This window comes from Lepidothrix coronata, unplaced genomic scaffold (assembly GCF_001604755.1).
Source record: "Lepidothrix coronata isolate B3197 unplaced genomic scaffold, Lepidothrix_coronata-1.0 Scaffold56, whole genome shotgun sequence".
Taxonomy (NCBI): domain Eukaryota; kingdom Metazoa; phylum Chordata; class Aves; order Passeriformes; family Pipridae; genus Lepidothrix; species Lepidothrix coronata.
The window spans coordinates 792,803-814,655 of record NW_016690236.1 but is presented as its reverse complement, the minus strand read 5'-3'; the positions used below and the strand labels follow the sequence as shown (position 1 = coordinate 814,655).

Here is a 21,853-nt window from a genome sequence, read left to right as displayed (position 1 = left end):
GTAAATTATACACGTAATAGAAAAGTAGAACCATGGAATGGTTTGGGTTGGAAGGGACCCAAATTCACCTTTTGCACTGTTATTTAAATATCAACTTAGATTTGCAACAATGGGGACTTTAGACTGGAAATCCATACTCATCTATTAATGTGATGAAGAATGAAATTTGTTACAGCGACTGCAAAATTACTGAGTGCTGTTCATCATTAAATGGGAGACAGACTCTTTATCAGGGCCTGCTGCAATAGGATAAGAAAGAATTTTTTACTATGAGAATGGTGAAACACTGGAACAGGTTGCCGAGAGGGGTGGTAGATGCCTCAGCCCTGGAAGTGTTCAAGGTCAGACTGAATTGGGACTTTGAGCAATGTGGTCTAGTGAAAGTGTCCCTGCCCACTGCAGGGGGATTGGAAGCAGATGATCTGGAAGGTCCCTTCCAACCCACGCTATTCTATGAATATACATCATCAACAGATGGCTTTTAGACAACAAAAGCATCATCCACTTTTAACCATTTCAGAAAAGCCAACTATTCTATAATTAAAACAAAAACTTAAATGTTTGTTTTGGAAAAAAACCCTACCTAATAGTGACCTTTGTGATTGGGTTGATTTGGCTACTAATTTGTAGCCAAATAGTAGGCAATGCAAAGACTGCACCTCATAACATTCATTCTTTCCTTTATCTGCTTAGTAGTTTTATATGTAAGATTTCTAGCTGTTAATTTTCTCTCAGGTGAAAATAAATGCAAAACCACCATAACTATTGTGAAAACAATAAAAAAGCATGAACAGAACAATAAATGGTCATACAGAAGTTTTTAATGTTTGATTAAATCATCACAGTAATGAGAATTTTTACTGTAATGATATGCAGCTCTACCACACTATTATAAATAAAAACATTAAGATCAATATTAAATACAGCTCTAGGCAACATCACAGATTAACAAAGAATGCATTCTTCATGAACCAGTATCTGAATGGTTGAAAAAATAAAAAATGCTGACACTTTCCCCCTCCCATCCACCACATTTTTTTTTCAAATTAGTAACTCGAGTAAGGCGCTGCAAGTTTTACATTAGGACATTTTTGTTTCACAGCACAGGCACACATACTTCCTTACCAGAACCTCTACTGTATGTTTACCAGAAGACATGTCAACAGGGAAAGCTTAGCAGGTTAAGAAGAGTAAACAGAGATGCACAATTTATATGCAGCACTCGGGATCTACACAAATTATAAAACACAGCAGGGGCGTGAACTGTATTTTAATTCAGATAGTACAGTCTGTAGAATTAGGTGCAAGTTAATACAGCACACACAGCAGTGTTTTAGGAGAGCATTAGACATGGCAAAAAATTTCAAACTGATTTAAAGCAATTTTTGTGTGTGTAGTGTGTTTATATTCTTCCATTGTAGGAAAAAAAACCAGACAACTTCCAGAGCTGTCTTCTGTAAATGGGCCAAATCCTGCTCTTTGTGAATTTTCTTCTTCTTCAGGCTTACGCAATGTAACAGGAAATTTTTAACCACCAGCACTCCACATGGAAGTCTACAGGTGGCTGCAACACTCCTGTTTTAACACAGCCCGAGTCCCTGTTTCAGTTCCAAAGCCATTTTTAATACAGGGCCTGATCACTGTGAGCGCACTGGCACATTTCACTTTCTACTGGTTCCAGTTGCTGCAAGAGATGAGATGATGAAGTGTCAATGGCAGTTTTTAACTAAGAAAAATCGGTTAAAATTCAGCAGTGCACTTCCTTAAGTACAGGCATTATTTTGCAGCTTGCCAAAAGTACCAGAATTTTGGTTCAGTGTGTTATTGTACTTAAGATAAAATCATACTGAGTACTTGGTGAATAAAGATGGTTGAGGTAACTGTGATGAATGCCGTACTTGTTATTTTAATTTTAATGCCTATATTTTTGGAATTTTTGCAGTCTTGTGAGCATAATTGTTAAAAGAAAGAAATTTTATCCGACCCCATGTAACGAAACATGATTTTTGTCAGCCAGATTTCTTAATTTTTTCCTCCCTAGTTTAGGCTTATAGTATATTGCTTTTTTTCCTCTGCGTACATTTGTGGTGGTGGCTTGATAAAATGAATATGAAACAAAATAATCTACTGTAAAGAAGTTAGGAATCTGTCAGTTCATCTACTAGTGTGTGTGTTGCTGCTGAATTTTAAAGTCCTGCCAAAGTTTCAAGTACTGCATTCAATTCTGCCCAGCTGCTCAGGTGTGGCTACATATAATTTACACCTCTATGTACTTGGGAGAAAAAAAAAAAGAGCCAAAAGCAATCTATATAGTTGCTTTCTCCTATTAATTTTAAAACCCTGCAGGTTGTTTTTAAATAAAATTTTAATATTACTGTTCCAGTTATCTGCTAGTAAAGGAACAAGGAAATCCAAGGTAACGGCAGTGAAAGTTGTATTTGAAAATGATCTTGTATGTATGTTGGATCATAAAGAAGCCATTTTGTTGAAACCCTTCATCTAGTTGTAAACATTTGCTAATCCTCCATTACTTGCAGAGGATTATGAATTATTCTATAAAATCACATTAAAAAGGTAATTAGTTATGTGAGATATTAACTGATTCATATTTAATAGATTTTTTAATCCATACAAATATAAATAAAGAATGGTAAAACTTCAAGAAAAATAATATACATTTAGTGCAAGTTATGAGTTACATTTCTTCCTACCGTGTCAGCAGTGGAACATCTTTTGTGGAGAAGAAAAAAATAAAATGACCGCTCTCAAATTTTACAGGGGGGGAAAAAGACCTCCAGTGTTGTAGCATGCAATTTTTACCAGATACACGTATACAGAATTGTTCCAGCTCTTAAACTAGTAGTATAGCAGTATTTTTCCTTATACTGCACAACATTGGTATATATCATAGTGTTTTCAATAATACAAAAATTGCATAAGACCAGGTCACATTATTGATATTTTCTGCAGCAAAACCAGTATTTTTCTTTGAAATGCTAGTTTCATCTGGTTTTAGTTTTCTCATATCATGACAGCACATGGGTTGAAAGAAGCCTCACATGGTTCTTGCAAGGTATTACCTGTTCAATCTGGTTTTGTTGCAGTGGATCTGCACTGCCCCAAGCGTTTCATGATGTACAAACTCACATGTTTAATGGCACAAGAAAAACCTCCTTCTTGTGATCGAACCTCAGTAACTCACAGTACATCTCAATATGAGAAACAACTGCTTCAAAAGGGCACACCAATTTTAAAGAGGCTTTCTTACGGCTCAGGAGAGAGAGAAATAAAGCTCTTCTGGAATGTAGAAAGGTGACGTGTAATAGTTAATACGTTTCATGAGTTAACACAACAGTTTTCAATGGTAAAAAGGGAAAGACCTTTCAGTCTCCACAAGATGGCTCAATTCAGAACAATCCCTCCAGAAACAGGGATTAATAACACATCTCTTCTATGCTGAAGTACCAGGCTGGGGCTGGAGAATGGCACTGCACTATCATGGCAGACCTGATGCCTCGGGACGCATCCAGTGCAGGACAGCAGCTCTCCCTTCCCACACTCCCATCAGCTTTCCTCCTCTCCACATACTCCTCCAGACCGACTCCTGATTGCCAGCAGCATTGTCACACAAAACCCCAGCTCTTGTCTCTGATTTTAGAAGTACTCCCCAGACTAAAGTGTTGTGCTATTCAACAAATGAACCTCCTCTTCCGTTTCCTCTCTCTCCTCAGCTATGGGTTTCAGTTGAACATTATGGAGGCGGGGTCTTGGTTTGCCGTCTGGGCCATATGACGGAGGATATCTTTTTTTGTTATAATGCCAAGGAGGCGCCTGAAAAGGATAAATGGAAGACTGATATTAATCCAGGCAGAGAAATAATAAAGCAGAACAAATCTGTAGCCAAGTCCTTTTTGTTGACAGGAATAGAGCAAAAGTAAACAGCCTGATTTTCTCATTTAAACAAAAACATTTTATTAATCAGAATGTTGACGAACCACCAGTTTGATAAAACACAGCAATGCTGAGACACCGTATCAGATGGTCTCTGACAGCTGTAGTCCATTTTAATGAAATACAAGTAATACAAGTAGAGCCCATCACAATTTTTAACTTTTCGTTTCTACAAAAATCAAATTTTGATTAGTGTATGCCAACAAAAAAGTAACAAAGTGGGACAAAGAAAAGAGACGTATGAAAAAGAAGTGATATTGATCCCATTTAATAAGGGAGATATGTTCCAACCTAGCCATCAGAAGTGATGTACTGCTCGATGGCCCAAAATCCTAACAGCAAATCAAACTCCCCTTCCCTCCATTTTAAAACCTTAAGGATCCTTCCAGTCTGATGCACTGGCTCAGGCTGAATGTATTCTTAGGAGCACACTGTATCAGCCATGAAACTTTTGTAAAATAAACAACAGTTAAATAGTTTTTGGAATTCATGGCTTTAGAAAATAAACTGTGAATACTAAAAGAAAATCTTCATTTTCCAATTTAGATACAGTGCTCTTATGAGAGGGTCTTTCAAAATTATAACTGTGAAACATCAAATAGAGTGAGACTGTCCAAAAGGATAATATCACAAGAGAAGCAAAGAGCAGAATGAATGAGCTGCTGCCCTTATTATTCTGGTTAGTACATTTCAATTTGTCTTATTAAAGGATGCATGAAATACTTGTGAAATATTAGCATAAAGTGAGAACATAATTACCATGTTTTGCACATAAGCAGCTAAATGTGGGGGATATGTTTAGTAGAGATGTAACTAGCAACCCATGTCCAAATTAAGACAAAGTTTACCACCTATCTAAGGTTAGTTCACAACATCATGGTTAAAACTATATCTAGATTCTGAAGTCAGCAGTCAACATAGTAGCATGCCACTTAGTGGCTCTGGATATCACTGAACATTTTATAAAGGGGTGCACTAACTGCTGTAGGTATCAGCAGCAGAACCACAGGACTTTACATAAAATCACAGGACTTTACTAAAAATAAAAATATTTTTAAAAAAATCACGTTGATAAAGGGGGATTACAAGGAAGATCTAATGCTGTGGTTAAAACACGCTTGTCTTTGCTTCTCAGAAGATGTGATACTTTGCTATTTAACAGCTATTTAAAGCTGTCCTGATCAGAAAAAGGAATTGGCATATATGAAAGTCTTAATTTGCATTAGGTGGGGGAAAAGTATACCTAGGTGTGTGGTTTCCCACCTGGGGAAATCAGATCAACCAGATGGATCTACATGATCTCAACAACACAAGTATCAGAAAGTCTACTGTTTACTTTCCTTTAATGTTGTGACTAACAGTATGTCCACATTAACAGCTTCATTTCTACAAAAGGATTTTGCACATACTGTTTTATGGTTGAATACAAATTTTGAGCATAAGATGATTTCATTGTTCAGCCGATGTCATAAAAGCCCTGAACAGTTCACAAGTTTCATGCTTCCTGACTTCTAATGTGTCTAATTATGAGATCTGATATATCTAATCACCAAGGGTTCGACGTGCTGCTTTAGTTGCTCGAGATGCTCTAATATGTTCTTCTTTGTGATGATCCCCAAGACAATCCTGAAACAGATCACGTTATGCTAATAACTGTGTGAAATCAAATAAAAAAAAGTTCTAATCATAATGGAAAAGGATTAGAATAGAGCAAAACTAAAAAAAAAAAACAAAAACAAAACCAAAAGAATGGTTGCAGGAAAGCTAATGAGATAATTAACTGAAAACTTATTTGAAAGTCAGTACCCTTTCCCAGATTTTGCTTTTTTTCTTTTTCTCCCCAAATGCTGCACACAATTCAGTGACCCCAGAGCAACATGTTTCTCATATCAGGTACACATCAGGGAAGCATACTTTATCCCTTCTCCTCAGATTCACGTGTTTTTGGGTTTTAAAGGCACTGAAACTAAAATCTACTTTGTATTTCCTTTGTTCAGTAGTTATTTCTCCTCACACATGAAGATAATTATTCACATTTTAACAAGCCACAGTAGATGAACAAAGTAGTAACTGTGTAAAGTACAGCACTTTAGGTTCGAAGCTCCCCTAGAGAGCCAGGTTATTTGGTGTCCCTAGAAACAGCCAAATTCAAACAGATTTTTTGTTCAGGACAGTATAAATCAAGAACAACTCCTTGGAATTCTGGTACAAATTAGGAAGAGTGAGGCACAGTCTTTTCTCTGTCATCAGCACCAATTTCTGCACAATCTGATCTGGATTGGAACCAGTATACTGATGTGTGTCTTTTTGTGGTTATATTCTGTTTGCAGGAAATTTGCCAAAATACAAAGTACTCCTTGATGTCCACAAGGCCATACAAACCCATGGCTAAATATCACCAGTACTAGTATTTATGATCTGCTCTTGTTGTAAAGGACAGTATGCTCATGGAATATCACAAATTTGTAAATTGAAGTAGTTCAATAAATATTAAACTTGCTGCTACTTTACCATAAAATAGTTAAAAACTTATAGTAGAGTTTGACATAGCTTTGCATGATGAAGCTTTCTTTAGAGGCAATTTTAACATCAATGTTTCAGCATTCAACCACAACAGAAATTGAGAAAAAATTTATCACAGTAAATATTCTTAAGTTCTATCAATTCAAATTTCCAGCCCCAAACCAAAAATAATTGCATGCCTGCACTAACTTCTATGTGTCAGATCATGATATCCTTTCCCTACCAGAGAAAGGCTTTTAAAGTCATTTATGCTTCTGGAAACATTACTTGCCATTCCATACAGGGATGCATCAAAGAAAAAAAAAAAAGCAGGAGAACATTTTAAATAAATTTATTTTAAAATACATCTGAAAAAAACCACTTGGAAACCAATGCAATATTTAAATATTTGCCATTTATACCAGCAGTCCTTTGGCCCACAGCAAAACAAAAAGTCCCACCCATATTTCAGATTTCTTGTCCCATGGCCATTGATCCTAAACATGTGAATGAGCAGACAAAATTTCACTCCCCACGTGCCTTAAAAGAGATGCTAAAGGGAAAGCAGGATATTATGGTAGGAGCATGTTGCATGTCAAGTGTTACATGAGATACATGAGATCCTGCAAGAGATCCTGCAAGAAATACAGGAAAGCAGAATGGCAAAGGAATAGCTGCACAGGAAAAGATCATGTAAAAAAAACCGAAGAGTAATTTAGATAAGAGGCAATTATAATGAACATTTATGTTTCCATGCCTGAGGCTGATTTATTTAAGGGTAATCACAGGACTACTCCCTATAGTCTCATTTACAAACATTCTAAATCTTAAAATTACTTTCCTGAAATATTTTGAATTGTAGAAGCAAAAGTTGCAGATTGAAGTTCCAGAACTAGCAGCAGTTATTTAACTGTTAGTATTCCAAAAACAAAAGCTTAGTGGTAATCACCATCACTAAACTCCAGAAGATGAGATATTGACTGGAACATTTTCTTCCTTTTCCTCCCTCTTTATGAACCCAGATATTTGTATATCTTCAATAGCTGCTAGTACACTGCATGTTGCCAGAACACAGATAAGAATAAGGAAATAGAGGCCTTACGCTGTGCACCACACAAGATTAAATTTCTGAGAGACAAGTTTTGTCTCCTCCTCCGCAAGCAAGTTGCATACACCAAACTTGCTGAATGGCAGCTAACTTTTAACAGAACATGGTAAAGTTACTAAAATCATCTGCCTGCTTACTTGGAATACAAGGGAGAAGTAAGAATTTTAGAGATATGCTACAGCACAGCACCTTCTTAATGAACAGTTGGGCTTCTCAGTTGCAATGCCAAACTTACAGGTTCAAATACCATGATCATGGTGTATACCGCGGTTCAAATACTCTGATCCTGGAAGTGAAAATTACTGTATTAACAAAATGAACAGCATTGCTGCCACTTTACTCACCCGTTGTGTGTTACAAGGCACTGCCTCAGACCCAGCTTCCGGAAAATATCCACCACTATTTCCATTGGTGTGTGGTCTGTCACGGTGAAAGGACTCATATCAAGTATGCTTCTGAGCTTCAAAGGTCGAGGGCTTTCTGCTGGAAGCGATGGGGTATGCTGGGCAAAACAGACCCTGGAACTGCCAACAATCCCTTCCTGCTTCTTTCTAGCACTTTCTTTAAGAAAAAGAGGGATGGGGGGAAAAACAGCAGAGGAGGAAGAATTTACATTTTTGGAGTAAAGTAAGTTAGTGCAGACAGACAGATTTATCAACAATACCAGACTGATGTTAGTGATGCTGATATTCTGATCTATGCTATTTTGATGTGTTTCCATAGCCACTGCTTTATCCCCAAAAAGTCTTTTTGCAGAAATCACAAAAGCTATCTACCATTTAGCTTTAGTCATTCTTTGACTACTACTTTTCTCATTCCAATAAGTAACTCTTATTTACTATAAAGAGGTGGAAAGGCGTAAAAAATAATATGCAGGAAGCGCACAGACAGCTGCTGAAGAAACTGTCAACAATCTCAATTGACAGCTCCCCTGTCATGATTCCAAGGGCTGTAATTATTATTGCTTTGAAACCAAAGAATTTCTGACCACTCTGAAAATGTTGCCTTCTTGTTTATAATGAATTTATTTCGCTTTTTTGTGAACAGAATCCTCTTTCTTTTCATGTGTTCATCACGCTGGTGACATTCCCTCCCATACTATGGACTATTTCACACAATCATAAAATCATAGAATATCCTGAATTGGAAGGGACCCACAAGGATCTTAAAAGTCCAACTCCTGACCCTGCACAGGACCACGCCAAGGATCTCTCACTACGTGTCTTGAGAGCCTTGTCCAAACACTTCTTGAGCTCTCTCAGGCTTGGTGCTGTGACCTCTTCCTGGAGAGCCTGTTCCAGTAACTGATCACCCTCTGGGTGAAGAACTTTTTTCTAATATCCAACCTAAACCTCCCCTGATACAACTTCAGGCCATTCCATTGGGTCCACTCACAGGTCAACAGAGAAAACAAATTGGTACCTGCCTCCCTGCTTCCCCTCATGAGGACATTGAAGACTGCAATGAGGTCTCCCCTAAGTCTCCTTCAGGCTGAACAAACCAAGTGACCTCAGCCACTTGTTGTATGGCTTCCCATCTAGACCCTTCATCATCTTTGTTGCCCTCCTTTGGACGCTCTTCTAAGAGCTTAATATCTTTCCTATATTATGGTGCCCAAAACTGCACACAATATTCAAGGTGATACTGCCCCAGTGCAGAGCAGAGTGGGACAATCCTCTCCCTCGACTGGCTGGCAATGCTTTGCCTGATGCCCCTCAGGACACGGTTGGCCCTCCTGGCTGCCAGGGCACAATGACTCAAAACAGCCACAATGCAAGACTAAGCAACTTGCACTGTACAATCTTAGCAGCCGACACGAGTCTTAACAGTGAAAGTGTATTATTAGAAGAATGTTCTGCTATTTCCCCATTTACTCAAGTAAATGCAAAATTAAACGAGTATATAATAATTTCTATATGTCTATAATAATGTCCAAGTTTTGGACATTCACATATGTCCTACATAATGTAATACCATTGTATTTACGGTATTAAGACCATAGGCAAAAATTTTCCTGAAGTAAACAGTGTGGTGTACACAAAATATATTTTAAAAAACTTTCAGGAGACATTTGTCTCTTTCTCAGGTGTCTTCGTTAAAGAGATACCTCTCAAAAAAATAGTAGGTTAAGATGCAACTTTCATCACTGATTTCATGCACCAAATGTTACAGTTTTGTAGCATTTTCTTACATGACAATGCTTTTTTCCCTTTGATTACGGTAGTATCCTCAGAATCCAGAGAATTTTTCTTGCTCTAGTGTACAAAGCATTGTCACAGGTATCACACAAGTGCTAATACTCACTCAGAGAAAGAGGGCTCAAACAGGGCTTGTGTGCTCATGTGCCCAGGGACAAATTTCCCATTACACAAACAAATTGAAAAATAGAAACCTGAAATAATTAATATTGCACTTATCTCTCCATAAAACAATCTCAGTTGTTATAATGACAGTAAATAACATACTGTCAGAAAGAAATAGGATATACATTTAAAAATTACTCAGACAGTAATTCTCACAGAATCCTGCTGGTCTAAAATGAGAAGTACTCAATTTTGAAGAAGAATGTTAGTGTAGCATCACTTGAGGAAATGAGATACTATCAAAAGCCTCAAAAAACCCAACAAAATATCAAATTAGATGATGTTTTGGCCTACTTGAGTATGATTTTTGTTTTTATGACAGGAGACAAAAACAGATGAACATTTTCTTCATTTCAGAGCCTGCTAATGAAGATAATAATATACTTAATAAACCTGAAATAAGTCTAGAAACACACAGAGTAAATTCTATTTTAAATATCAAATGCTATAAAATAATTTAAATTTGCATATATAATAATGCAATACTGGAACTTAATTACCTATTGCAATAGTTAAATCTCTTCTTAGAGCAAAGCCCACCAGTCTCTGTGATTCTTTTGACATAATAACAGGAAAACCATTATAGCTGGTTTCGTTGATCAAGTTTTCTATGTCTTCAACTGTCATATTGTCCTGTGTCAGAACTGCTAAAGGTGGATCGCTTCTTCGAGGTCTCATAACATCAGCAGCCAGTGTCGTGTGAGTAAATTCTTCCTTTGCATCCAAGAAAGGATATCCATTCAGTCGGATGTGTGCCTCATAGATGCCTTCCCTACCAAAGGCATCTCCTACCCACTTACTGGTCATGACTGCAGCCATAAGGGGCACAATATATTCCAGCCCTCCTGTTAGCTCAAAGACAATAACTACCAGGGACACAGTCATCCTTGTCACACCACCTGCAAGAAAAATGGTAGCCAGTAACATTCTAGTATCAGAAAGTTATGAATTTAGAATTTCCCGACTTCCTGTTGAGAACTACAAACACAATTTTGCCATGAAAAGTCATTTGACAAACATCTTTCTGTATAATACTGACAGAAGCAAATGGAGAAAATTTACACAAAACTTCTAGAAGTGAAAAAGAGAGTTTCAGGGAAAACTCACAGAAAAGGAGATAATAAAGGGAATTGGAAAATATGTACAGTTAATTATTATAAACAAAGACTAAAACTGTGTCTATCTCACACCACATCAGGGTTAAAAGTACTGTGAAATGCAAGGAAATCCAGTAAGATAAGAATTCAAAAAAAGAATGGAATTAATGCAGGAAGTCACAGGTAGCAATTCAACAGTTATGTTGTCCAAAGAATTAGGAATTTAATGCTGTTGCTAACTCGTAAAACTAAAGAGAATTCTGAGCTGATGAAAAGAAAACTTTTTCTTGGACAACAGGAGAAGACAGGGATTGTATTTCTCTTTTTGTTAGCATTTAAGATGTTTTTTTTTCTGCTAAGGTTTCTGATGCCACATCTTTATTCAGTAAAAGAATTTGATCTGTCTTTCAATGGATTCAAAAGTGATTCAAGTGGAACTATTAAAAAACAAAACATCCTCTCCAAAACCTAAATTTGTTTCACACGTTATTTGATTGCCCAAACACACTTTTCATTTAAGAAGAGGTCTACTTTTTGCAAAATCTGTACTAACAGCTTTTAAGTTTAATTTCCAAGGCAACTAAGTTATAAGCTAGGACAAGACCTTCAAAAGCCCTCTCCTAGTTTAGGTGCCCAGCTTAAAAATCTTTCCATGAAGTGGATTTTCAACACTTTGTAAACCTGATTTGTTGAAAATACATTACACACTTCTGAAAGTTTTGTTTGGATTATGAATTTCAAGAACAATTTCTGCAATTCATGTAGATGTGGCAGCTGATCACATTACTTCTAACAATTTTAACTGTACTTGACCCTGTAAATGCTCTACTTCATACATTTCAAGAAACTGATTTTTCTGACTGATGTAGTAATAACACCTCTTTATATCAAAAAGAGAAAGCAAACAGTACTACTTAATTTTTCTGTTTCTCATCAATTTAGATTTCATGTTATTCCTCAGATCCTTGTGATCAGAGGGTCTTCTGTAGCGACGTGAATGTATTATTCTGAAAAGGAAAGTCCATAGAAACAGGTGTTTCAAAACTGCCCTGTTTATATCTCCTTTAATTTTTTTAATAATTATTTTGATGTATGAAAAAAATCAGATACTTATTTACTTTGTTATATTTTACTTACCTAAGCACGCAGCAGCACCAACCATGGCGTAAAGACCAGGTGTAATACAGTCAGCTCCAACTTCACACCACTCCTTGAAAATGAACCAGTCATGATGGTAGTATGCCAGCTGCTCCACTGCAATTCCTACAATCCGTCCTGCTATTGCTCCAATTGCCATACTAGGTATGAACAACCCAGATGGAACCTGCAACAGAAACAGAACTGGTGTCATGCTGCTGGGAACAGACCTGACACATCGCTTTACAAGTAACTTTTTTCTTCCAAAAGAGATGCAAATGCTCAAATTGTCAGGTTAAAACCATGTAAGGTGACCTTGAAAGGTCAATAAAACTTAATGCTATTGATATCTCTGATTGACCTAATTAGCTAAAATCATTTTATGACCATACTTGTTTATATTTTACTGTATTTAAGAGAAAATCTATCACCTACACAGGACCGCAAACTACATCCTCAGTGCCAACAGCACAATTCTTACCATATGCATGTCCAGTTCGAGCCATGCTACTAGTACTGAAGTGTTCCTTACTATTTCCCATCTCCCTTATTACTTCATGTTCCTCAGAGTCAACATTCACTTACTGAATAGGACTGCCCTTCCTAACTGCTTCCTGACACTGCTAAAAATTAGATGGCTAACTAAACAGGTGATTTTTAAAAGAGGCTTTGCTTACTATACTGCCATTTCCTATACAAAGGAGTGTATACAGAATGCTAAATACACTAAGAGAGAAAAAGGCAAGACAATTCCCATTGCAAAAAGGAGTTAACACATTAGGTTAAAAATGTTCCTACTGTCATTTTAGTTACTTAAAATGTTTTTCTGCTATTAACTAAAAACTGAAAAAGGCACAAAGCCTTGTAACACCAACATAGCTTAGTAAAATATTATTGCAAACTTGCTTTTATCAGCAGCTTCATAAAGAGTAAGTGTTCATCTCAAAAACTGTCGTTGTGTATCTTCTCCTTAGGAAGCTAATCTTTCCAGAAAACATACTGGTGCCTAAATGTCTCAATTAACTGGAAATGCCCACTGCATCTCCTCACAGCAGCTGTTAGCATCGAAGTATTTTATATTGTGACTGAACTACAAATCTGACTACAAATGAGGACTAGAATTTTTACTTCATCTAAATGCACTTCAACCCACCAACCTGTCAAAATAATGTCATTAAAAAACTGCACTCCTGGTGTAACAAGACAAATCATATATTTTTTCTTGTACTGTACAGCTGTGAAATTTAAGTACTGTGCAATTCCAAACTACAGATTTTTGCTGTGGTATTCAATAGTTAGTGCAGAACCATATTTCAGTTACTATTATATTTTGCCTACATTTATGGTTGCAAAGATGATTTCTAAGCAACAAACCAAGTAAAAACAAACATAGTGAACTTTGTGTTAGAAAGCCAGCAGCACAGGTTTTGAGAAAAAGTTTAATAATCCTTCATTCCCATCCTGAATTACCTAATATTTCAGTGTTGATAGAGGTAATATTCAATGCTATCATTTTAGTCTAATATTCAAATTGTACATTTATACCCTGCTGTTATTGCCCACAATTAATTATGCATCTAAACCCCTTTCTAACTGTTAAAATCAAATTTTTTTCCTGAGTGAAATTCCTTCTTGGTGAACAGTACAACAGTATCCCAAAAAACCTCCCATGTTTCCAATATAAAACAACTAAGTAAATCTTTGAAATTGCCTCAGATTCTAGTTTGCTACAGCAGTATGCTGCATAAATTAAGTCTCCACATGGAAATTGCATCCAAATTGTTTCTGGTCCTTTGTTAACGTAACTTTTTTATGCACTAGCTCCTTCTCTTCTTTCTATCATATGCGGATAATGGTTACAAGACTAACTGTAACTATGATTTTACAGCTGCATTTGTTTGCATAAGCCACTGGATCACAATCACAAAGTGAAGAGGAATCTTCACAGAGAAGGAGCAAGGAAAAAGGTTAAGTTCTTCCTTTTCTTCTCCAGTGCTTGCCAGCCTAGCTCAAGTTATACTACAGAGGAAAACATATGTTCTGTGGCACATGTATCATCTTTGAAACAAGCAAGGATCAGAATACGGGTACAACTTTCCACTTCTTTAGTAGTGCAGTTGTGCACCCGTCAGGTTATGAGGCAAAGGTGGAATCCCACCCCAACTGTTGATCAGCATTTAGACACAGTAATGGGTCTACTGATTATAAGCAGTACGGTATACATACAAAAGCTTGAAAGGAAAAAACAAACCAAAACAAACCAAAACAACCCAAAAAACCCCAAAGCCCTGCCATATCAGCCTCCTGGTGATGCTTTTTCACAGCAGTAAGAGCAGCAGGAATCACCATGCGCCACTGGCAGCAGCCAAGTTTCTTTGCTTACCTCACAGGAAAACAGTTCCTGTGGGGAAAGACATGTCTGCAAGGAACAGACATGGAGAGCTCAGAGGATCCTTTAGAATTATTTAAATAACAAAGTTGTCTTTTTCTTTGTTTTTAATTCTTAATTTGCTCTTTTTACAGAGATAAAGCTTAAAATGTAAATAAATAACACGAACGTGACATCCCTTCTCCAGATCCTGGCTGACATTCTAACCAACTATATGCTTTAAAGCTTAAAAAAAATTTATGTAGCACAGTCCCATCAATGACAGCAGCATGACTCCTTGCCTTTTGGCAAAGTAATAAATATATTCTCACAACTTCACAAAAATATTTCCACCATGCTGAAGTTCTGAGAAAATGAACCAAACCCAAATGAGGTATAAGCTCTACCAGTCTGTGAACTAGTGAATTCAAATACACACAGTGTGACCCTGTGGTGACAACCCTGTGAGACAGAGCCAGATGCACATGAACACATGAATAGTAAAAGAAAGTCCTAGATATAAATGAAATACAGTAAGTGAATACAAAACAACAGATTGGAGTTGTCATGTCATAGAATAATGTCTGAATTTTGGACTTATGGAAGACTAACATTTAAAATACATACAATGGATTTCTCTTACCCATCAACCAACATATGGAAAATAACTTCAAATAGCAAACTTTTAAAATATCAACACATGAGAAACATGTTACTGTTCTATCAGTTACAGAAGAGTTAAGATTGAATGTGACCACTCCAGATTGTCTACTATGCTCAAGCAGGGTTAACTACAGCACGTTGCCCAGGCTTGTAACCAATCAGGTTATATTTCCAAGGATGTTCTCTGGACAACCTATTCCAACTATCAAACAAACTCACAGAAAGGAAGTGGTTTTTTATGCATGGTGTTACATGGAACAGCAATGTAAACTGAAAAGTTAAACCCAATTTAAAGGCAAATCTGGCTTAGTGAACATTCTACAATATGTTTGCATTAAGACACGTTTGATAATGGAAAAAACTATGAAGGGAGCCTGACAAGACAGAAAATTATGAAAGTATGACAGTTATATGTCATTCAGAAAACAGTCATGGACTGGGGAAAAACTGAAGACATCTCCAAAACAGATTTACTAAACAACCAGGAAAAACAAAAATTATGCTGCTTGTGATGGAGAAGAAGTTCCCATTACAGTCACATAAACAAAGCTCACTTTCAACACATGCAATACTGGAAAATACAGCAAAAGAAATCATCATCTGCCTTTAACATCCACAGTAATTACATTTATATGAAAAATGAGGAGAGTGGATTAAAAAAACTCAACCACCTACAAGTTGTTCAAGGGGTACAGTCTTTTCTTCTTCTCTGTAACAGGACTAGAGAATTTGAGTGGTTATATTTGAACTCTGCTCTTGAAAATTTTAGAATCAACCCTATTGCTGAATCAAGCCACACAAACAGCCATCCATCCACACAGTTCCTGCTCCCTATTGCATTTAGCATATGCTTCTATTCAGCTGAATAAAGGGCTAATCTGAATTTAAATAAACTTACTATTGTTTTCTACAAGACTTGCTTATTAACCAACAGTAAAAAGACCTTTTAAAAAAGAACTACACATGAAAAAAAATCTATAAACAAAGCTGCTAGCTTTGAGAGATGGAAAATGAGAAAGGCAATAATTGAAAAACCACAGCAGATGATACAGCTATTGCATTCACACTTACCTTGATACCAAAGGTGAAGACTGTCATGATTATTTTAAATATGAGTGCTAAACACAACTGCCATATAGCTGAATAGACTCCAGTGCCTGCTGGACGGTCAGGAATATCATCTACTATTTTGCTTGCATTCATATCATTTCTGTAGTCACAGAGCGAGGAGGATTCTAACGGCCCACAGTCTGTGAAGAGCTCCTTAATAAGCTCACTGGTGTTTAGCCTTGTATATGGATTAGGAAATGCAATGACAGCTGTTATTGCTGCAACAATAATAACCTCCAGGACAGGATACTTCCCAAATTTTGTGGATTTGCGTCGACGACACCATGCGATATTTGCTCGGATGAAAAACGCTCCCCAGAGCCCACCAAATACTCCCAGAAGAATAAAAGGAAGCAGTTCAAAAAGGTACCAAGGAGTGTGATATTCCACATAAAAAAGAACTAGGCGGCTATTACCAAAAGGATTGATGGACCTTAAAACAAACGCAGCTACTAAAGCAGCAAAAAATGATCTCCATAAAGTTTTCAGTGGGAAATAGTAACTGACCTGCAAAAGGCAATACATGAAAATTATTAGTAAATCAATTAAAAAAAATGGAAAGACAAGTTTATGCATGTGTTAGAGCACTGCTGCTCACATGGTTTAAGCTAAAAAAAAGGTACTCTTAGATTTTCAGTATTACTCTGATCACCTGGAGCACTGGCACTCCAGCACATCCTACATTTTTAAAAAGCTCTACAACAACTCATACTTGTATCAGTTTTAAAGTCAATACTGCAGCAGTATTGAAATGACTGCTGTTTTAAGACTGTTAGGAAATGATGCACAGTAATTTATGTTTATAGGCTGCTCTGTTTGTGTCTCTTTTTAGCATTCATGAGAACCAGGCTTTGTACTAGCTGCATTCTCAAATTTCCTGCTAATAGTTTCATCTCCTTTCAATCTACATTGAAAGGTTTCTGACAGATCTGTTATTTTTAGGAAGTATGATTAAAACAACAACAACAAAAACATCAAAGTCCTCAAAACAGAACATGCAATTTCATACTTAAGCCCCACATAGCCTGATTTGAATTTAAAGATAGTTTTCTTCTGCATTTTTTTGGCAACGAAGGTATTTCTCAAAACCCCCTACGGATATAACAAAATTATACATGAAAGAATATTTTGCTTCCTTTTTTAATTAATAGATTTCTAGTTTTCTTTAAAAATGCCAATGATAGAAATAACATTCTTAGATATTTTGAAAATTATTAATTAAAACTAATTTAATATTAATTATTCTTTGGAGAAAAGAGTTTGGTTGCCTTTCAGATCAGTTTTGTAGCATATTTGCCCTTTTAATAATTATTATATTCAATTGTGTTTAGTGTCTGAAACTTTAAATAATGTTTAAAAACTTGCTTCACAAAACTGTCCAGTAAGTTTCTAAACCCTCTTTCAAAATGAAAAATAACAGCCCTATTTATTTTTTTTCAGAATAAACTCCTAGACTGAAAAGATGCTGTATCTCTATCTGTATGTAAACTGTAATTACTAATGGACTCAGCCCTTCTCCAGAAAAAAATAACTGAGAATAAAGGAAAGCTGACATTCATCCAAAGAAAAGAAAAAATATCTTTAGGAGGACTCTTGACTTTGAAATGTGGGTCAAAAAATAATTCCCTTCTTAGGAAAGACTCTGCAGCTTAAAGGAGTCTGAGATTATTTAAGGTAAAAGAGACTTTTTAAAAATATCTATCCTTCAGTGCCATCTCTTGACATACCTCCTCCAGACTGAAAAGGACTCCCCCAATTGGGGCACCAAAGGCTACAGAAACTCCCGCTGCTGAGGCAGCTGACAACACCTGGAAAAGAACAAAGGTGAGTGGTTTTTTGCAGTTTGTTTTATGTTTAAAACATGAAGAACAGAATCTTACTACAGTTATCAGTTTCTTCTATGTTTCTGTTAAGGATACACAGATTTAGTAACAGAAAAGCATGAAGTAAGTGGATGAGAATGCTCCTAAGATGTGGAGAGTGGCCATAGCAGCCATCAATCAGGTACTAGACATGAGAAAGCCAAGGAGACTGCTCAAAGTTCAGAGCTGAAACTAGTGAGTGTTGTGTCAGATGAAAAGAAGGGGTTTTTTAAATACATTAATAACAAGAAGAGGTCTAAGGAAAACACTGAACTGATACTTGTTGAAGATGGACATCTGACTAATATGGATGAGGAAAAAGCATAGGTATTCCATGTTTTTTTTTCTCACTCTTTTTAATAATACTGATAGACCCTGGGCTGCCTGGTACCCTGAGTCAGACGGCCACAAGTGTGGGAATAGTGACTTTCCATCTGTGGACACTGAAACTGTAAGGGGCCAGCTCTATCAGCTGAATGTTACTAAGTCTGTGGAGCCTGATGGGATTCTTCCCAGAGTACTGAAGGAGCTAGTGGATGTTATGGCTAGACCCCTCTCAATCATTTACCAAAGGTCTTGGGAGTCTAGGAAGGATCTGGCAGACTGGAAGCTAGCCAGTGTTAGTCCAATCAAGGGCATGAGGGAAGACCCAGAGAACTAAAGACCTATTAGCCTAACCTCCAACCTCCACAATTTTCAAGGAGCTGAGAAGATTATACTGGGTGCCACTGAAAGGCTTTTAAATAACAAAGCAATCATCAGGCACAGTCAACATGGGTTCATAGAAGGAAAGTCCTGTTTAATTTGGTATCTTTCTATAATAAGGTCACCCACCCAGTGGACGAAGTGAAGGCTCTGGATGTAGCTTTCTGGATTTCAGTGAGGCTTTTGATACTGTCCCTCACAGCATCCTTCTGGACCAGTTGTCCAGCTGTGGGATGAACAGGTGAAGACCTGGGTGAACATCAGGACTCAAAGAGTTGTAGTGAAAGGAGCTACATCTAGCAGGCGACTGGTCACCAGCATTCTGTTCAGTGGATGCAGGAGTTGAATGCACCATGAGTAAGTTTGCTGATTATGCCAAACGGGGACATGTTGTTGACTCTCCTGAGGGACAAGAGGCCTTGCAGAAGGATCTAGATAGACTGGAGGATTGGTTAATGCTCCATTGGTTAATTAGTAGTTAATGGGATGAAATTTAATGAGTCAAAATGCTGCACACCCAGGATGAAGTAACACCAGGCTCAAGTATAAACTGGGAGAGGACTGGCTGGAAAGTAGCCCTGCAGAGAGGCATCTGAGGGTGCTGATGGGCAGCAGCTCAGTGCGAGTCAGCAGCATGTCCAGGCAGCCCAGGGGGCAAAGCCCATCCTGGGGAGCATCAAGCATGGCACAACCAGCCAGTCAGCAGAGGTGACTGTGTCACTGCATTCAGCCTTGGGATGGCCTCTCCTGGAGTGCTGCGTGCGGGTCTGGGCCCCACAGTTCAAGAGGGATGTGAAGGTCCTTGGCTGCATCCAGAGGAGGAAGACAAAGCCGGTGACAGGGATGGAAGGAGTGTCCTGGGAGGGCTGACTAAGAACATTTGGCTCGTCTAGTTTGGAGGGAAGGAGGCTGAAGGGCGACCTTATTGCTCTCTACAGCTACCTGAGAAGTTGAAATGGAGAGGGAGATGCTGAGCTCTTCTCCATGATATCCAGTGATAAGATACATGAGAATGCTTTAAAGCCATGCCACAGGATATTTAGACTGGACATTTGGAAGCATTTCTTTACTGAGAGGGTGGTCAGACTGGAACAGTCCTCCTAGAGAGGTGGTTGATGCCCTTTACAACATGCTTTAGCTTATGGTCAGCCCTGAACTGGTCAGGCAGCTGGACTGGATGATCATTGTAGGTCCCTTCCAATTGAAATAGTCTATTTTTTCTACATGTGTGTGGTAAAGAACCCCATAAGTCACTAATATTATTCAAGGGACATAAATCAATGACAGACTACATAGCTTTTATATCAGTCCTGGAGATTTGCACTCAGTAGTCTTCAAGCAAAAACCCAGAAAAAGGACCGAGGTGAACTGAGATGAACTGAGAGATTAAGAGGAACTGAAGCAGCAAGTGGTCCTACAGCATCATGGATGAATTATGTTCAATATATGGGGATGGTTAGTGCTAATTATAACAATACTGTATAAATTCCTTGCAAGAACACTGACCCCTGGGTAATAGCCCTTAACACACCTGTTGAAGAATACACAGAGAAACTCAAACAATTATCACAGTGTTCTGAGATGAGCAGTTAAACCACAGTAAGCTAAATGATTTAGAGAATACAGAGCTTTGAAATAGGAAGTGAACCAAATTTTCCCATGTTCTGCAGTCTCATTGTAGAAGTAGAGAAGTTGAGCTGAGAACTGAAGCACAGCTCAGATAACACCCTTTTTAATTTTACAATACAAAAATTTTATTAAATTAGTAGCAATGTTAGAGCTTGCTATTCTCTCTAACTATACTTGCTTTCAATAGCATGGCTCCCTCTATTGGGTTTACATGACAAGGTTTTGGTAGTAGAGGGGCTGCAGGGGTTGGCTTCTGTCAGAAGATACCAGAAGCTGCCTCCATGTCCAACAGAGGTGGCTCCAAAATGAACCTGTCCCCGCCCAAAGCTGAGCCCATGAGTGATCCTGGTAGTGTCCCTGTGATAAGATACTTAAAGGATACAAACCACTGCACAGCAGCTGTGAGAGAGTGGAGTGAGAAAAATGTGAGAGCAACAGCCCTGAAGACACTAAGGTTAGTGAAGAAGGAAGGGGAGGAGGTGCTCCAGGTGCCAGAGCAGAGATTCCCCTGCAGCCCATGGAGGATTGTGGCAGAGCAGGCTTCTGGCAGGAACCACGGCCTGTGGAGAGAAGCCCAAGCAGAAGGTTTCTTGCAAGCACTGCAGCCTGTGGCTGATCTGGGCCAACAGTCCATTCCTGAATGACTGCACCCTCTGGAAAGGACCCATGCTGAAGCAATTTGTGAAGCACTGTCTCCCATGGGTAGGACCCCACCCTGGAGTAGGGGAAGAGTATCAAGAGGAAGGAGCAGCAGAGACAAAGCATCACCTTGATGGGGCTTTGGGATAGAAGAATTCGGAGCAAAGCTGAGCCTGAGAAGAAGGGAGAGGAGGGGCAAGGTGTACTTAGTTTTGTTTTATTGCTCACTATCCTACTCTGTTATTAACTGGCAATAAAGAAACTTTCCTCAAGTGTAGTCTGTTTGTCCTGTGATAACTGGTGAGGGTGGGATCTCTCTGTCCTTATCTTGACCTATGAGCTTTTCATCTTATTCTCTCCTGTTGTCTTGTCAAGATAGAGGGGTGAGAGAACAGCTTGGCAGGCACCAAGTCTAACCCACCATCACTAAAAGCATCAAACTGAAACAGAGCAGAAAACACTGTTGTAACCAGGAATACATAGTGGGTTCAGAGTACTCTGCTGTCCTCAGAACTGAACACATTCATCAATTACCAAAACATAGGGCCAAGAACAGAAAGAATTTAAATATAATCAAATGGTCTCTGAGATGGGAGAAATGCAAACTGACTCTGACGTGGAACTTATTCACCTTTCAGAATGCTAGGGATGATACATTGTTCTTAACACAATAAATAACTACTGATAAACACTAAACACTATCCAAGAGAAAAAATACC

At 37.9% G+C, this 21,853-nt stretch overlaps 1 protein-coding gene across 4 annotated transcripts in view; it reads right to left on the bottom strand.

Moving 5' to 3' along the window:
• Window positions 1-799: 799 nt before the first annotated feature.
• The window catches only part of CLCN3 (chloride voltage-gated channel 3), a 73,143-nt gene continuing 52,089 nt past the window's right edge, over window positions 800-21,853 (bottom strand). For 2 of the 4 annotated variants that reach the window (XM_017816508.1, XM_017816509.1), the window contains 7 exons: window positions 18,027-18,107; window positions 16,261-16,806; window positions 12,159-12,345; window positions 10,425-10,823; window positions 7,906-8,122; window positions 5,502-5,577; window positions 800-3,831 (listed from right to left, as the gene is read on the bottom strand). In XM_017816508.1, the coding sequence (XP_017671997.1) occupies window positions 3,673-3,831; window positions 5,502-5,577; window positions 7,906-8,122; window positions 10,425-10,823; window positions 12,159-12,345; window positions 16,261-16,806; window positions 18,027-18,107 (1,665 nt within the window). In that variant the 3' untranslated portion in view covers window positions 800-3,672. The remainder of the gene's footprint in view (window positions 3,832-5,501; window positions 5,578-7,905; window positions 8,123-10,424; window positions 10,824-12,158; window positions 12,346-16,260; window positions 16,807-18,026; window positions 18,108-21,853) is intronic. The other 2 variants (XM_017816510.1, XM_017816511.1) reach the window with 2 other exon arrangements.